The sequence below is a fragment of the Myxozyma melibiosi genome (assembly GCF_037950935.1).
Source record: "Myxozyma melibiosi strain Phaff 52-87 chromosome Unknown BZA70scaffold_1, whole genome shotgun sequence".
Classification (NCBI taxonomy): Eukaryota; Fungi; Ascomycota; class Lipomycetes; order Lipomycetales; family Lipomycetaceae; genus Myxozyma; species Myxozyma melibiosi.
Window position 1 is genome coordinate 1,876,857 of NW_027042915.1, and position 15,581 is coordinate 1,892,437.

The 15,581-nt window shown below is 49.7% G+C and overlaps 7 protein-coding genes across 7 annotated transcripts; 3 read left to right on the plus strand and 4 right to left on the minus strand.

Moving 5' to 3' along the window:
* Positions 1–332: 332 nt before the first annotated feature.
* BZA70DRAFT_25442 (cation efflux family-domain-containing protein) lies at positions 333–2,424 on the minus strand. Its single transcript, XM_064910760.1, has 3 exons — positions 2,076–2,424; positions 1,321–2,016; positions 333–1,239 (listed from the first exon to the last, which is right to left on the minus strand). Exons 2-3 carry the CDS (start codon positions 1,988–1,990, stop codon positions 530–532), a joined length of 1,380 nt encoding a protein of 459 aa, XP_064770820.1. The 5' UTR covers positions 1,991–2,016; positions 2,076–2,424; the 3' UTR covers positions 333–529.
* Position 2,425: 1 nt separating this feature from the next.
* On the minus strand, positions 2,426–4,311 carry BZA70DRAFT_25406 (uncharacterized protein). The gene has a single exon (XM_064910749.1). It carries the CDS (start codon positions 4,075–4,077, stop codon positions 2,857–2,859), a length of 1,221 nt encoding a protein of 406 aa, XP_064770821.1. The 5' UTR covers positions 4,078–4,311; the 3' UTR covers positions 2,426–2,856.
* On the plus strand, positions 4,021–6,548 carry BZA70DRAFT_25593 (uncharacterized protein). The gene is made up of 3 exons (XM_064910795.1): positions 4,021–4,807; positions 4,866–5,406; positions 5,469–6,548. Exons 1-3 carry the CDS (start codon positions 4,247–4,249, stop codon positions 6,098–6,100), a joined length of 1,734 nt encoding a protein of 577 aa, XP_064770822.1. The 5' UTR covers positions 4,021–4,246; the 3' UTR covers positions 6,101–6,548.
* A 1,262-nt stretch (positions 6,549–7,810) lies between these two features.
* Positions 7,811–10,503, plus strand: BZA70DRAFT_25410 (PRMT5 arginine-N-methyltransferase-domain-containing protein). Its single transcript, XM_064910750.1, has 4 exons — positions 7,811–9,179; positions 9,233–9,408; positions 9,473–9,936; positions 9,998–10,503. The coding sequence occupies exons 1-4, from the start codon at positions 7,948–7,950 to the stop codon at positions 10,235–10,237; spliced, it is 2,112 nt and encodes a 703-aa protein (XP_064770823.1). The 5' UTR covers positions 7,811–7,947; the 3' UTR covers positions 10,238–10,503.
* A 305-nt stretch (positions 10,504–10,808) lies between these two features.
* BZA70DRAFT_233544 (putative Dhp1-interacting protein Din1) lies at positions 10,809–12,038 on the plus strand (the record flags this gene model as incomplete). The annotated part of the gene is made up of 3 exons (XM_064910264.1): positions 10,809–11,181; positions 11,231–11,299; positions 11,359–12,038. 3 exons carry the CDS (start codon positions 10,809–10,811, stop codon positions 12,036–12,038), a joined length of 1,122 nt encoding a protein of 373 aa, XP_064770824.1.
* A 115-nt stretch (positions 12,039–12,153) lies between these two features.
* Positions 12,154–13,159, minus strand: BZA70DRAFT_272218 (60S ribosomal protein L23). Its single transcript, XM_064911613.1, has 5 exons — positions 13,085–13,159; positions 12,956–12,984; positions 12,610–12,744; positions 12,411–12,531; positions 12,154–12,349 (listed from the first exon to the last, which is right to left on the minus strand). The coding sequence occupies exons 1-5, from the start codon at positions 13,089–13,091 to the stop codon at positions 12,234–12,236; spliced, it is 408 nt and encodes a 135-aa protein (XP_064770825.1). The 5' UTR covers positions 13,092–13,159; the 3' UTR covers positions 12,154–12,233.
* On the minus strand, positions 13,160–15,540 carry BZA70DRAFT_272219 (uncharacterized protein). Its single transcript, XM_064911614.1, has 7 exons — positions 15,326–15,540; positions 15,238–15,258; positions 14,976–15,088; positions 14,717–14,909; positions 14,540–14,647; positions 13,972–14,487; positions 13,160–13,905 (listed from the first exon to the last, which is right to left on the minus strand). The coding sequence occupies exons 1-7, from the start codon at positions 15,390–15,392 to the stop codon at positions 13,481–13,483; spliced, it is 1,443 nt and encodes a 480-aa protein (XP_064770826.1). The 5' UTR covers positions 15,393–15,540; the 3' UTR covers positions 13,160–13,480.
* Positions 15,541–15,581: the final 41 nt, after the last annotated feature.

Here is a 15,581-nt window from a genome sequence, read left to right on the forward strand (position 1 = left end):
AGTCAGAAACACAGGAAGCAGCATGATCTGTAGGAAATCACAATAGCGCTGTCAGCGCCGACAGCGCAACGAGTGATGGAAGGACTGCATGGCAGTGCATGTTTCGAATTCTCATTAATTACTACTTAGTTTATCAGCTTCCTACCACGGGTCACAGCCACCGTACGCAAAAAAACGTCGCAGTCCTTGGCAACAACAAGGACCTATAGAAGACGAGAGTTTTCTAGAGGTTGTACGCGGATGCTCACCAGCGTACGCAAGGCTGCAGCAGCAGAGTCGGCTAAGTGTCTTGCATTACTGGGCGCATGAGACGGTGTCGTACATGTACTACTGCTTCAATCTGGAACCGCCCTTAGATTAGGTTTTCAACTGTTTTAGGTTCTTCGCGTGTTTCGCGAAATTACCGCTAAGAACTGATCCAACTGTTCACATTACATCACGTGATTGCTCTATTATGGAGATCAAACACACAAAGCTCTAAGCACATGCATCCACTAATGCACCTGTGTGCAACTCTCTTTCCGCCTCTTCACATTGGCGCAGCAGCCAGCCCGTTCACCACCGAAGCCCGCTCGACCTGGATAAATAGATTCGAGGCCCCTGCTATTGATCCGCAGATCCGCTCCTCTACCTTCTGGCGCACCACCACCGGGTCCGCTTCGTTTGTTATCCGCACGTGGATCGCGCCGCGGATGCCGCCCTTCATAGCTGCTGATTCTCCGACTGGCCAAAATCTCGGCTTGGAGTATTCTACTACTCCCGGGATCGACAAGACATCGTTCAGCGCGTTCCGGAGATGATACTCCTGCTCTGGCGTCAACGAGATCAGGAGTGAGTTCGCGGAAGACATCACGAGCGGGATCGCGGATCCAAAGATAAGTGCTGCGATGAAGAGCGAGGCAAGCGGATCAAACCCTGCCCATCCAAAGTATGAAGTAAGCAACGTCGACACAATCACTCCGACCGAGCCAAGTGTATCGGCAAGGATGTGGAGAAAAAGTCCGTGCATATTCTCGTTGTGTTGTAGACCACCTTTTTTCTGGCAGTCCTCGTCGTCACTGTGACTGCTATGTGCCTCTTGCTCCCCATCTGCGTGGCTAGGAGTCTGCGGTGGAGAGACATTAGGGTCACTCAGATCTGTCAGCGAGTATCGCTTAGACCGGTCTGATTGCCCTCCAGAGTGCGAGTGGTCATGCTCGTTCGCCGCAGAGTGCGAATGCGAATGAGAATGGCTATGCCCTGTGCAACGTAAAGAAGTCAAGTTAGAGTCAAGCAACCAAATAACAATGAGTCCGTAGACGCGGTATCGATGGAACTTACCGTGCCCGGCGTGTCCATGATTGAACGCCATTATTCCAACCAAGTTCACCACCAATCCCAAAAAACTGACTACCAACAGCTCCGTCACCCTCTCTATCTCCACCGGTCTAAATATCCGCTCCAGAGCCTCGACTACTATTCCCAAAGAAATGCCCACCAGCAATATTCCATTCACAAACCCCGACAGAGACTCGACCTTCCCGAGACCGTAAGGGAAGCTCGCCGACGGCGGCCACTTTGACATTACACTTGCCAAGAGGCCAACCAGGAGAGCCAGGCAGTCCAGCAGCATGTGAATGCTATCTGATAGTAGGCCCAAAGAATGTGAAAGCAACGAGTACAAAAACTGGATCAACATGAATGTGAAGTTGAGCACCAAAAAAAGGAATATACTCCGGGTATCAGAGTGCGCGAGCAGCGTTTGCACAAATAGAACAGGCTGCCTCAAGAGAGAGGACAGGCTCGAGATATCTATCGCCGATACATCCCCCGAGGCTGGTTTCTCACCTCCGCCAAAGGTCGACGATGATCGTAGTAGCGGTGATGTGGCAATAGAGATCTTCGTCGACGTCTCTGTCCGCTCTAGCAGTCGTCCATGGCCGCGAGCCGGGGTGCTGTGTGAATGGGAATGGGATTGGGAGTGGGAATGTGAATGGCCGGACTCTGACATCTCATCTATGGCAGTATGTAAAGCCCCTGTAAGATCATAAGTCAGTCCTTGCCCGTCTCTGCAACGCAGCGATCACGATACTGACCGAGTAGTCCTCCAAATATAGATGCTCGTCCTCAGTCGAACCTACAAGGTGTCCCGCTGCAGCCACTACGAGAGGCGGCCAACAGCGCAGCGATTCTGATCTCGAGAGACGCGATGCCCGAGAGTGCAAAGAGGAACCTGTGCTTGGTGTCGTGTCGCTGGACTGGAATCAATACCGACGCTGCTCCGAACAATGATGGCTAATTACTGACTTGACGGGGGCGTTTTGAGGAGGCCTCGCAATCTGCGACGAGCGCAAATTACGCTCGAGTCACTTACGCATCCACGTGCGCCGCACGGAAAAAGTCTATATGTTCTAGATCCGCAAATGGAAGATGATAAATAGAATCAATTGAATTCTTTTACTGATTTATTGAAGGGGAAGAGTCCAGGTGGTGTCAGTTGAGGAGAGAGAGGATTAATGACTCTTCTCGCTGTAACGTATTCTCGTTTCAAACAGCGGAGATCAACAGCGGTCTGAACCCGCCTACGCACGAGCTCATCGGCCCCCGCAGAGACGCTGGCAGTCGGTGTCACCAGTGAAAAAACTAGCTGCTCGGAAGCATCTCAAAACAAATACTTCAGAAAAAAACAAAAGTATATACACGCAGAACCACTATCCTGCACTCGCGATCGCATCAGCTAGCTGCTTTCAAATGAATCAGCTAAACAGTTGGAAAATGAGCAATGCTTCCCGAGAGAATTTCATAGCGCATCTCAATATAATACACAGAGAATAAAAGAAACATTGATAGAGCGGGGACCAAGAACGACAGGAGGACCTAAATAAGTAAAGAAACAGATGTTAACTGTAGTGTCAAAGGTCGTGGGACTAGACAATTGCTAACCAAAACGGAATAAGAAACAGATGATTTTTTAGCTGCTCGTGACTCTGCAGCTAATTCCTCGGGGGTCTTGAACTGGTTTCTGTACTGCTCCTGGTAATACAAATAACCTTCATGAATGTTGTTTTCTTTCAGAAACTGGAATGCCTCGTCCGAAAGCACAAATTTGCGTAGATAATGACGCTCCTGCTTCCCGCATCCTGGAAATAAACATTCCAAGTTGTCAGGCTCGATGTCCCTGTCGAGCTCATCTTTGACTGAAGTGTCATTTTGCGTTTCGGGCGAGAGCATTATTTTTGAGTAGGAGTCGGATACATCGTCTTGCGGTCGAAGAAGTCGATCTTTGGGGATAGAGACAAAGGAGAGCTCGTCGGCTTGGATCGTTGACTCTGATGACACGTCTGCATCTGACGCTTCTTCCGAACTTGACATATCTTTTGATCCCGTCCTGTCCTGCTGTAACTTTCTGAAAACATCAAAGTTATTGATCTTCTTCTCAGATTCTTTGTCGCTCGTTTGCTGTAGCAAATGGACAGTATGGCGGCGCAGAAAGCACAGCTCGAAGGACGGCTCAGATACTCTTTCTGTCGACGATGGAGACGCTCTTGCATACGCGTCTGATGGTACTGGGATTCTGCTGCGTTTGTAAACCGGAAGTTGAAGCGTATTGCTCATGGGATACATTCGAGGAAGGGTTTGTCGAACAACTCTAGAATGCTCTGGTACAAGTAAACGACTGATTGCAGCCAGACCGAAATTGCCGTGTCTGCCTTCTTCAGATTTGACGCAGTCGATGGGTTTCATATCCTCATTTGGCATGATGTTAGACGTTCTGTCAGCAGAAATAGCCCTGGAAGCATTGTCCTGCACATAGTCGGGATTCGGGACTGCCGTAGCGCTCTGGTTGCTGGCGTCGAGATCAGACGATGATCCGCCTCTTGTCGGCGATTTGACTCGCGATCCGGGCGAAGAAGTCTTCGAAGAGCTTTTCGGTCGTGCCTTTCTGATAGATTTTTTCTCTTTGGCGTCCTTTTTCGCTGTGGTGCGGTCGGCTAAGGTAGTTGGTTTAGCATGCGCCTTGCTTCCTTTGTTCCCCGCAGGACCGTCGCGGGGACGCTGCAGGTCGTGGTAGAACGTAAGATCGGGAACGCCCGACATCTCGTCTTGCGCAAACTACTGAGAAGCAAAGATAAGCAGAAGCACTTGTCAAAACCTCGCGAAGGACACCTACCAGTCTTTGTTTGAGAGTCCGGACAGAGAGAGGCTCATGTTGCAGGACGATTTCGAAGCAGGCCGGGCGGTATAAAAATGGGGTTCGAGTTGTGTGATGACGAAAGCGCGTGTGCGGCGGGGTCCCCTGAAAATCCTCATCGCTTCGAATAAAATTGGGAATCAGGTTGTCTTATTTACATTCGTATGCACCCTCAGTCGCCGATATCTGGTACAGTACACCATGCCTCCGAAACAAAAGAGCCGTGTGGCAACAAAGAAAAAGCCGAAGCGAAGGAGGACCGCTTATAAGGTACGGCGGATCGGCATATCAACCCAGACAGCCTCAGGCGACGACGAGGACGATAAGGACTATAAGGACTATGGCGCCTCCGATTCCGATGGGGAGGAGATTAGGACCTCAACAAGATCATCGGCTGCTAAGACGACTATCGTATTAGATGACTCGGATTCTGATGTACCGCTGAGTGCTTTACAGCGGAAACGCAGTAGCGCCGCTTCGGCCTCGACAGTTCAGCAGCAGCCTTGCTATCTATTATCGCTTCCAAATGAACTCTTGCAGAAAATCCTGGACTACGTATGCGAGTACCAGCCTTTCGCGTTTAACAAGGCAAGATTCCGCCCTTTAGCGCTTGTCAGTGAGCAATTTCGCCAGATTGTAGGTACCATCATGCGCATTTATCTCGTTTGGATCCATTTCTGACTATATCGACTAGATCCAACCAAAACTATTCGATACTCTTCGTATATCGCAGATCAAGAGGCTGTATAGGCTCGCGAAGCTTCTCCAACAGAACCAAGCGATTCAGGGATATACCCGCTATATCGAACTCAGTCTACAATGCAGTCTTGCTGAAGAATCAAATATGGTTGCCTCAGCCATCGGTGCCGCAATCCCCCTCTGCAAGAACCTGAGCACACTTCAGGTCGAGTTTAAGGCCCCTTTTGGATACCAAGTCATATTTCCAATCCTACCACGAAACTTCGAGGCGCCTTCAGTGGAATGTCTGGAATTAGGCGCCGAGGTCTTGACCTCTTCTTTTATGCATTTCGTCAGCGGGTTTAAAAAAATAAAGCGCCTGCACTTGAGGACTCTCTCCCTGGGTCAACTTCGAATTTCAGATGAGGACCTGACGTTTATCTCCCCATCGGTGACGACGCTGATACTCTCGCATTGCATCTTTGGACCTGAGACCGTCCAATTGCTTTCCACATGCCTTCCCAATATCACAACTGTCTCTCTCGATTCATGCAAAGGTAGATACTCTTTGTACAAAATGTGCTATAATACTTTCTCACTAACGGTTTCCACTATATAGGACCGATATCAGACTTATTAACTGCCATCAAGTCGCAAAGTGAGTCATTCGTGAATCTCTCCGCCTGCTCATGTACCGAAACAGCTGTGAAACGGGTTGCTGCCAACCGCCTGCATCTCCCTGTCTCGTTATGGAACTCGCTACAGACTATCAGACTGCTGTACTGCCGGTCTTTGGACAATCTGAACGAGATCTTCGCCGCTGATGAAAGCTCGGAGAAACTGCATCTCAGAGATCTACGTCTCCTTGAAATCGTGGAAGCTGAGCGTCTGGACCAGATCACCCACGAGAGCTTGGTATCGGTGATGCGTCTTGGGAGTGTTCTAAACAATCCGCCGAGTGACGAGTCTGAGCACGTTCCCCACTCTGACGCAGAAACTCCAGCAGTCCATCGGCCCAGCACACGCCATTTTCTTGCTACTGTGAATGTTGGAACGCCTAAGCTAGAAGCATTTTATCCACCACTTACATTAGGGGAGGATATTACTTATGAAAAAGACCGCGAGAGTACTTATATGAACTTTCTGCGCCAAAGAGGAAGGTATGCGAAACCATTGCTGCAGACTATAACTGATGAAAACACGAACGGGTCTGTTGCGCATTTTGAGGTGGGCTCAGAATTGCGAACTTGATGCCGCACCTGAGAAGTGTCTATCAACAGTCAGCGGTCATTCAGAAAATTACCCTGCAAGCTAGTGCTCACAGAATAACACAAAGGGTGGTGTGAACATGGTCCACGGACTCAAAAAATTTATCAAGCTGTCATCACAGTTCATGATTCATTAGATGCACAAAGGCAACCCCCGACCCAATCATAGACCAAGATGGCACCAGGAATCAAGGACAAGCCTACATTGAAATTGGCTTTGAACAAGTTGCATTAGCAACTCGAACCCCAGCGACTCCCTAGCAGAGCTTGGAAATTCTTGTGTCAGAGAGCTTTTCATACGTCCAAGGTCACATCAGGAACCAGAGACTGAGCGCCCCTCCGTGACGGAGGGCTAGACAGAGCTTGGAGATACCTGCCGGGTATCCTATGCACCGAGCCGATGTCCCTGCTAGCAACCGCAGTCCACCAGCGACAGCTTTTTGAAGTTATTCAGAGATAAAGCGGTCAAGAAACTCTGATTTCCAGGTTGCACTTTATGTTTTAGATTTGGATGCTCTCGCTACAACGCTAGAGGTCTAGCGTTGAATCGCGAGATGCTAATGGAGGTGAGCGCAGCACGCTCGTTTTGCGTGATGATTTGGCAAAGCTTGCACTGCTGTGAGGGAATCACAGCACTCTGATATATTTGGTCAGGGGTAAATAGACAGGGAGTCCCGGTTGGAGTCCGCGAACGGCGGAGCCGAAACTTTGTATGCTATCAGATATAGTCAAACTGGCAGAAGGACATCAGGAACAAGCATGGGAGTCGTATATAGTAGTGGTCCTCGGCAACTTTGTATCTGGACAGGTGCGCAGGCCAGCAGAACATCCTTTGTTCACGGTGAAGGGCACGAAGGTAGTGAATGAACACTACCGGGCATGTGCTTGCCTTCCTGGCATATAGAAGAGATAGTCACAGAGTCCAAAGCCGCCTTAGATCGAATACAAAAGACATCAGGCCATGGTTTTATCCTTCCGCATTTGACCATACTGAGCAAACCCACAATCATGGTACAAATCCAGTACGGTCCCTCAGTACTAAATCATCCCAATAAAGACTGTGCACAAAGACGACGCAAGACTCTCCGGTAAACCAAGCATCTACCACGCAGTATCAATGGCAACCATTTCCCACCAGCGCATTAGCCGTCTCAGACTAGACTTGGAGATATATAGGTGAACTGTCACTGTCCAAAGCCCATATCAGAGCAACCAAAACGCAAACCCCCGATCCATGAATTTCTGTGTAGGGTTTGTGTACAGCAGAACCACACACGGCCGCAACTTATCGCACAGTTTCGCCCGATAAAGACCAGCGTCCCTCGAAGGTGAAACCGTACGCCGCGCCAAAGACACAGGAAGCTGCTTGTCTGAGCTCTGCGATGGTCGAGGAGGCAGAGACCTCAGACCGGCACGCGTGCTGAGCCCTTTCGGGCTCGCGGTCCTGATGCAAAATGAGGGTGGACAAGCGGATATTCAATGTCAGACTAGTCGACCATAGTGACACCATGAAGGACAGCCGGCAGCGGTGCAGGATACCGGAAGCAACGTGCATGAAGCAGAGACAGAGCAGAGGAGGCTGGGAAGAGCAAAGCAGCGCGTGGTTAGGGCAGGTCGCGTATTTACCTGCACGCGTTTGTTTCGCGTGCTGCCCTAATCCTCGTTTGTATGCACTCGGCGCATGCTGCAGACTTGTAATCAGCCCCGGTCTCAGGTCCAGGTCTGATCTGCTTGTTGCTGTTAAAAGAGGCCGTTCTGCTGCTTTCCGAGGAGAGCAAGTTTGCTGTTTACTCGTCAGCGACAAAGGTCGGCTGCTTATCTCGTTCAAAGATGCCCAACTCGGCTTCAGTCTCTGCCGACCCTTCAGCGCTCTACTATGTCGGTATCCAGCCCGAGCAGTCTGTTCTCGAGTCGTCGTTCTCCTCAGACGACATCCTCACCGCTGTCGCGGACGGCTACGATGTCCTCGCCCTTCCCGTCACAAACCCTTCGTTCAGAGCCCGAGTCACTAGCCTGGCCTCGCCTCCGCCATCAACCGCTCAGCCGTACCCGATCATCGCTCCTCCAACTTTATCGGAAGTAAACCTTCCCCCGGACTCGCCCTACACCCCGCACGTCTTTGCTCTTGCGTCCAAGTGGATCGAGCTCGACTCCAACGACGAGCGTGTCGCAAATCTCTCCGCACAGATCTTGAAACACGAACTTGCCTATGCTGCCTTCTGCGGCATAGCATACGTCGTCGTTCCTGGTCCAAAGCGCAGGAATAACGTCTCACGCTATGCCGAGGCTTTGAGCTCTGCACTGCAGGCTGCTCCTTTCACAAACATCGTTCTGCATCTCGCAATGGCTGAATACGTGGAAGACGATCAGGCCTCGTCTGTACTCAACGATCAAATGTCGATCTGGGATATCTGGAACTCAATCAGGACAATGTGCGACTATCCGTCCCGACTCTCGGTCGGCTTGCAGGTTCCTCCGCGCTTGCCGACGCAAGCTGTGCTTTCTCGCTGGTTTGCCGAGCCCGTCACCATTCTGTTTATATCCGGAAAAGTTTTCCTGCATAATTCCAAGGGATACCCTGTACTGTCAAAAGCCCATCAGTACTTTATGTTTAAGTTTCTCAAACTGCGACCGTACACTATCCTCCAGGATATTCGTGAGTCCACGCAGGTGCGGATCAATCGCAAGCCGTCTTCAAAAGATGACGAGTCTGCGTATCTGATATACGTCCGGCATTTGCATACTACGCTGCCGCCGCCTACTGCTATCGAGAAATTTGGCGCAAGCTACGAAGACTACCTCCAGAACCCTCTCCAGCCGCTCTCTGACGATCTGGAGAGCAAAACGTATGAAGTATTCGAGAAGGACCCCGTCAAGTACGATCAGTATGAAAAGGCCATATACCAAGCGCTACTCAAGAGTAAAGACTCGAGTCCTTTGACTGTCGCTGTGCTTGGTGCCGGAAGAGGGCCGCTTGTCGCCAGGGCGTTGAAGGCCGCAAAGTCGGCGGGCGTGTCCATCAACACTTTTGCGGTGGAAAAAAATCCAAGCGCATACGTCTAGTAAGGACACTATTATTTCTGTACAGCTTCATTGAATGCTAACAATCATATAGTCTGCAGAAGCGAAAGGAGCTAGAGTGGGGTGACAGCGTCGAGGTTGTGTTTGGCGATATACGCTCATGGAGGCCTGCGCACGGAGCTGATATTTTGATCAGCGAGCTCTTAGGAAGTTTCGGCGATAACGAGCTGTCGCCTGAATGCCTTGATGGCGTCAAAGGGGTGCTGAAGCGTAAGCAACACCTTGTTTTTTTAATGATATTGATTCTTGTACTGATGTGTGTGCATATGTATAGCTTCGGGGATCATGATTCCTCAATCTTATACCGCTCATCTGACGCCGGCTATGTCACCCAAACTCTACGCGACAATCAAAGCGCAAAACAAAGATGAAGCCGCGCATACGCCTTACGTCGTCCTGCTCCAGGCCGTCGATCTCCTGTCCTCCAGCATCCATCAGGCCTGGGAATTCAGCCACGCCACGACCACAAAGTCAAAGCCAGCTACTCTGTATGAGGTTGATACTTCCCTTCAGGCTACCAGTATCAGTGGGGGAAATCGTGTTGGGACATCAAATGAGCACAACGCGCGATACTCTAAAGGTCGTTTCTTGTGCGAGAACAGAGGCGTCATGCATGGGTTTGCTGGATACTTCGAATCGGTCCTGTACAACGACGTCGAGATTTCTACACGCCCTGACACCATAAACAAGAAATCAAAGGATATGGTGTCTTGGTTTCCTATATGGTTCCCTCTTCCGGTAAGAATCTGCTGATATGTCTCATATATCAGACAGAATAACTTTATTAACCTACTCACAGGAGCCATTATACGTCCCCGACAACTCTGAGATAGAAATCTCAATCTGGCGAAAGACAGATAACCGCAAGGTCTGGTACGAATGGTCAGTCGAGACCTTCGTCTCCCTCCCCGGCGCGACCTCTGACCGCCACCTGTCGTCCTCCAGCGCGACCGCATACGCGTCTTCCAGTCGCCGGATCAGGCTCGCATGCTCGCAGCTCTGCAATCCGAATGGGAAGTTCTCTTCCATGAATTTGTAATATACACACGTTTAGCATTTATATATATACATAGATAATGTCTGTTGATGATTGATACGAATTTCTTGACGTTTGAATTGTGATTTATTGTTTGATTTTCATTTAGTGACGCATACGACAGCTTGGTACATATAACTCGTTTTCTACTACTTCATCACCTTTATCTTATATTGTAATCAGATAATATACAACGCAATCTCACCAGAACAATCAATTGCCGCAGAATCATCTTCATCTTAGTCCTGATAATCCCCATATTCAGGGGGTGCTGGTCTAGGTCACGTGTCAAGATGGGAGAAATGTGCACAAGGCAAAAACACAGACGGTCTAATACTTCTCTATACGCTTTCGCAGAGAGCCCAAACCAGACGATAAAGACAGAGAAGCGATGACCTATCGCCGGCCGAACGTGAGCTGGTCGACTGCGCGGCCGTCTGGCAACAATCCGTTTCCGAAGAATAACCCGTTTGAGCGCCGCCCGGCACCGCAGCCAGCTGGACCGCCGCCGGAGCTGAATGATCCAAATGTTTTGAATCTGCCGATTGAGCGGGCGCGGATACGTGGGGCGGCGATGAGACAGCCTCGGGAGTTTACCTGTTTTTCATATGACGAGCAGAGGGCGCTTCGTCATGACGATTCGTCGTTGGGGTATTTGTATCTGTTGAAAGAGGATCTGGCGACGCAGAACGGGTATAACCTTTCTGAAGGGTATGATCGGTTTATTCAGCGCGATGCCGGAGTTGACGAGCACCTGGACGGTCTGCTGGTTGCTCTGACCAAGTACGAAAAAGAGCACGGCGGGCGGAAGACGGCGGGAGATATAGTGACCTGGAGAGGCATGTTGACGAAGCTGATGTGCTTACCATTCGAGAAGGATGGCGACTCGACGTTTGAGATGAATATCACATATTTCGACGTAAGCTGCAAATGTGGTGTAGTGCTGAGTATCGTGCTGATGCTAATTATTGTCTTAGGGACAAATCTTCATTGAAGAGAGCAAGGAGTACAAGAGCAGTCATGATGAGCCTGAAGACGATCGAAGACAGCTGATGTCTTATTGGGGTATGCTCTAGCTCTATTTTATATTCCAGTATTTTAGGAAACTAACTCTTCGATCGCAGGCTACAAATTCGAACAGATCGCCACGATCCCAAAGCCATGGGGCGAATGCACCAGAGATGAGATCGAAAAGCGAACTCACAAGCCAGTCAACAACAACGTCCAATACTGCTCGATCATCAAATCAGGCCTGGGCAGCGTGCGCATGATCGTCGGAGGAGAAGTCGACTGCGCGAAAGATTACAAGCCCGACGAGCAGCGCGATAACCCGGACAATGACGCGGAGCTCTTTGATAATCCGCTAGATCACTACGTCGAGCTCAAGACCAACCAGGTGATCAACCACGACACCGGGGCGCGGAATTTCGAGAAAAAATTACTGCGAGTGTGGGCGCAGTCGTTCCTGCTCGGCGTGCCAAAGGCGATCGTCGGGTTCCGGACTAGAGAAGGGTATCTCCAAACATTCGAAGAGTTTGAGGTGCAAAAGATCCCGGCCATGATCAAAAAGAGCAAGTTTTATCATCCGCGCAACTCGTGGGACGGCAACGAGGCTATCGCGTTCCTGGCGGCGTGTCTGCAGTGGATCAAGACCTCGATTCCGGCAGAGGAAAATGGAGAGGTCTGGAAGTTGCGGTATATTGCACGGTCGGATTATCTGCTGCTCATGAAAGCTCCCGGCCAGGCTAGTTTTCTGCATCCTGATTTTGTAGAGTGGAGAAAGGAGCGCAGGGAAAGTAAATGAGGGACATTTTAGACTAAAGGGAATAATGGAAAGGGTTGACGACAATGTTTGTCCATAGTAAGTTGTAATTATAGTCGATATGCAACGACTTTACTGTCGACTACGTGACAGGGATATTGTATGATTATTTCAGGAAATTTTATTTTTTTGAAAGTGTAGATGCACCAACCCAGCAAAACATGACATTACAATATTTTACACGACGACACCAGAGTTGCTGGCAATACGGGGCCACAAATCAGCGCACTCCTTTCCGACGGGACCAGTGATGGCAGATCCCTTCATCTCACCCTTGGGGTTGACAATGACACCTAAAGAGTATTGATTAGTATATAAAACTTGTAGTTGATAGTATAGCAAAAAGATACATACCAGCGTTGTCCTCGAAGTAAAGGTAGACACCATCTTTTCTTCTCCAGGGCTTGGACTGACGGATGATGACGGCAGGCATGACCTTCTTACGGAGCTCAGGCTTTCCCTTCTTGACGGTGGCCTATACAAAGCAAACACAGGTTAGATTCCGCTTTCTCCTTTAACTTGTCGCACTTCTCGTTCTTCAATGGGATCTCACCATAACCATGTCACCGACACCACCGGCGGGAAGACGGTTCAATCGGGCACCGACTCCCTTGACGGAGATGATGTAGAGGTTTCGCGCACCCGAGTTATCGGCGCAGTTAAGAATCGCTCCGACGGGCAGACCGAGCTATAACATGATTCGAGGTTAGCTTCATGACCTCTGGTTCCTTCGTTCCTTCGATGTTCCCGTCCCAGTCATCCCACGCAGCATCTCTTCCAGGCTCTCTTCGGTCGATGTCAAAACCGATTCTCCTGTACCGCTCGTGACTGTCGTAGGAATATAGGGCTCGGGTGGAGGAGGACTTGAAAATCGATAACTTGTCGCGAGGTGAACATACCGAGACTCTGTACTTTTGACCAGCGGCTCCTTTATTTAACCGTTAGACATTGAAACAATAAACAGAAGAAGCAGGATATATCTCTATATCTCTGCTTGAAACAGATCATGATGCGCAGTTGCTACTTACCAGACATTTTGATTTAGGATGTTGATTCTGTAAGGTCAAAATGTCAAGATTGGGCTTTGCTCAACTCGACCTCCAGGCTCGACCGGTTGTGCGCTGGGAGCAACCGCCGCCCGACCTGCCCGCGGTGACTGTGACTGCTTTTGTAACCCTAATTTGAAATGTAGGGTTTGATGTTCTGCTCAGTAAAGTTTCCCCCTGAATTGGTATTAGATAATCATTGTCAGTTGCTTAATAATGTATACCCACAGCAAGCACGAAGACAACTATCAACACTACAGAAACACAAATATCAGAGTAACAACTAATCAAATTAAACATAAACATACAAAATACAAGTCAGACGTATGACTACATGATCCTCAAATCAACAAATAAACCCAATATCTTTCCCCTCCTCTACGAAGCAGTAGCTGCCGCCGTCTCTGGCTTCTTCTCGACGTCGTCATCGTCGTCGTCCAAGTCCATCATATCGTCGCCGCCATCCTTGTAGTTACGGATATCTCGTCGACCGCCTTCTCCTTCATCCTCGCTGTCGCTGAGCTCACCATCCTTCTGGATGTGCGCGTCCCAGGCGTCTTGGGTTCCACCTCTCGCCTCCTTGGCTTCCTCGGTATCTTCCTCTGGCTCTTCTTCCGGAGCGTCCCTGGGAACGTCGGTCATCTGCACACTTGGGGCGAACTTCGTACGGGACAGGTTCTCGAGCACGGTTTGCAGAATTCGGTCGAGGTACTCGTCGCTGTTGGCGTTCTGCATATTTGATGGGCGGACTTCAAGTTGATAGTCAGGTCCATAGTACTCGTAGTAGTCGTTGTATGGAATTTCTATAGATAAATATGCATTAACAATAGGCCTATATAAAATACTGTCAGATCGTCGAAAGTACTTACCGGGTCCAACTTCTTGACCGACCAGCAATCCGGTCTCAAAAGTCCATGTACGAGCAACGTTGCGCATGGTGTAGCCACCACCGCCAACAACCAGAGTAGGCAATCCAAAGCTCTTGATGAAGTTCACACAGTTTGCATGACCCTTCATACTCAGGTTGAAGCATCCGAGTCGATCTCCGGAAAGCGAATCGCCACCGCACTGAAGAACGACAGCAGACGGTCTGTACCATTCCATAATCGCGGTTATGGTCGGCACAAACACTGACTTGTAGGTAACGTCGTCTATTCCGTCCCGCAGAGGGAAGTTGACTGCATAGTTTTTGCCCTTGCCGATACCAGTGTCGCGGAGCTCTCCCGTGCCTGGGAAGTACTCGCCATATTTGTGGAAACTGCAAGTCATGACACGATCGGTCGTATAGAACGCCTCCTCGACACCATCTCCATGGTGGACATCAATATCAACGTAAAGGACTCGCGGGTGATATCTGAGAAGCTCGAGAATTCCAAGAACAATATCTGCAAGAACGTTAGACCTGCTCGTAGTAAGAAGTTGCCAGGACGCACTCACCGTTTACATAGCAAAATCCACTGGCCTCGCTCTTCTTTGCGTGATGAAGACCGCCCGCCCAGTTAATTGCAATGTCGCATTTTCCCCGATTCAGGCGTGCAGCGCCCTCTGTTGTTGTCTGTCAGTACTCTGCAGTCTTGTAAGGAACGAGTGATTAAGAGCATTGAGCCAACTTACCCATACTACCACCTCCACTGATACTGCAAAACTCAAATAGACCATCAAAAACCGGACAGTCGTCGCCCACGTTGAACTTCACTTGCTCCTTGGCGAACAGCTCCATGTTATCTGGAGTGACTCGAGACAAGAAATCAACGTATTCGTCAGTGTGGAACTGGCACATTTCCTGCTTGGTCGCCGGCTTCGCACGCTAGAGAAAGTAAAGTCGAGTCAGAGATGGACGAACAAGATGAGAATGGGAGAGAGAAAGACTTACGTAGATCTCCATCTTCTTGTAGAGGCCGTAGTTCATCACTAAACTGTGCGCCATTCTTATTCTATGAGGCTTCATCGGATGACCCGCACCGTAGGCATAATTTCCAACATCAGCTAAATACAGTCATTTGAGTTAGCTCCGGAAGATGGATAGGTAGATGAAAGATGCGCAGCAGCAGATGGCGGGAATGGGTGATAGGCCGTCTCCCCCCGCAGATAGTACTGAGAGGCGCTGTCGCAGCTGAGCGCAGGTAGATACTCACAATCGTAAAAGTAAGCGATACCTAGATAGAACAAAGTAAGCCCGCCGGATCTGATACCAAGGAACAGAGAACAAGACGAAATACATACGCTGCTTATTAGAGGGGTTGGAGAAGCTAATTGGCTCTAGAACACGACCCGCATACGACGACGACATCGCGAATGACTATCGATCTCTCGGTAAGATCAGCTAGATAAAGAAGCAACAGCAAGCACGCTATCTGATCGCTGTATAGATCACACTCGACAGGCAGATCGTGGAGAACAAGGCTGGAAGAGAGCTGGCGGATGGCAATGGTCCCAAGAGACTCGGGGTGGACACAGATTCCTTCAATGAGCGCCTCTG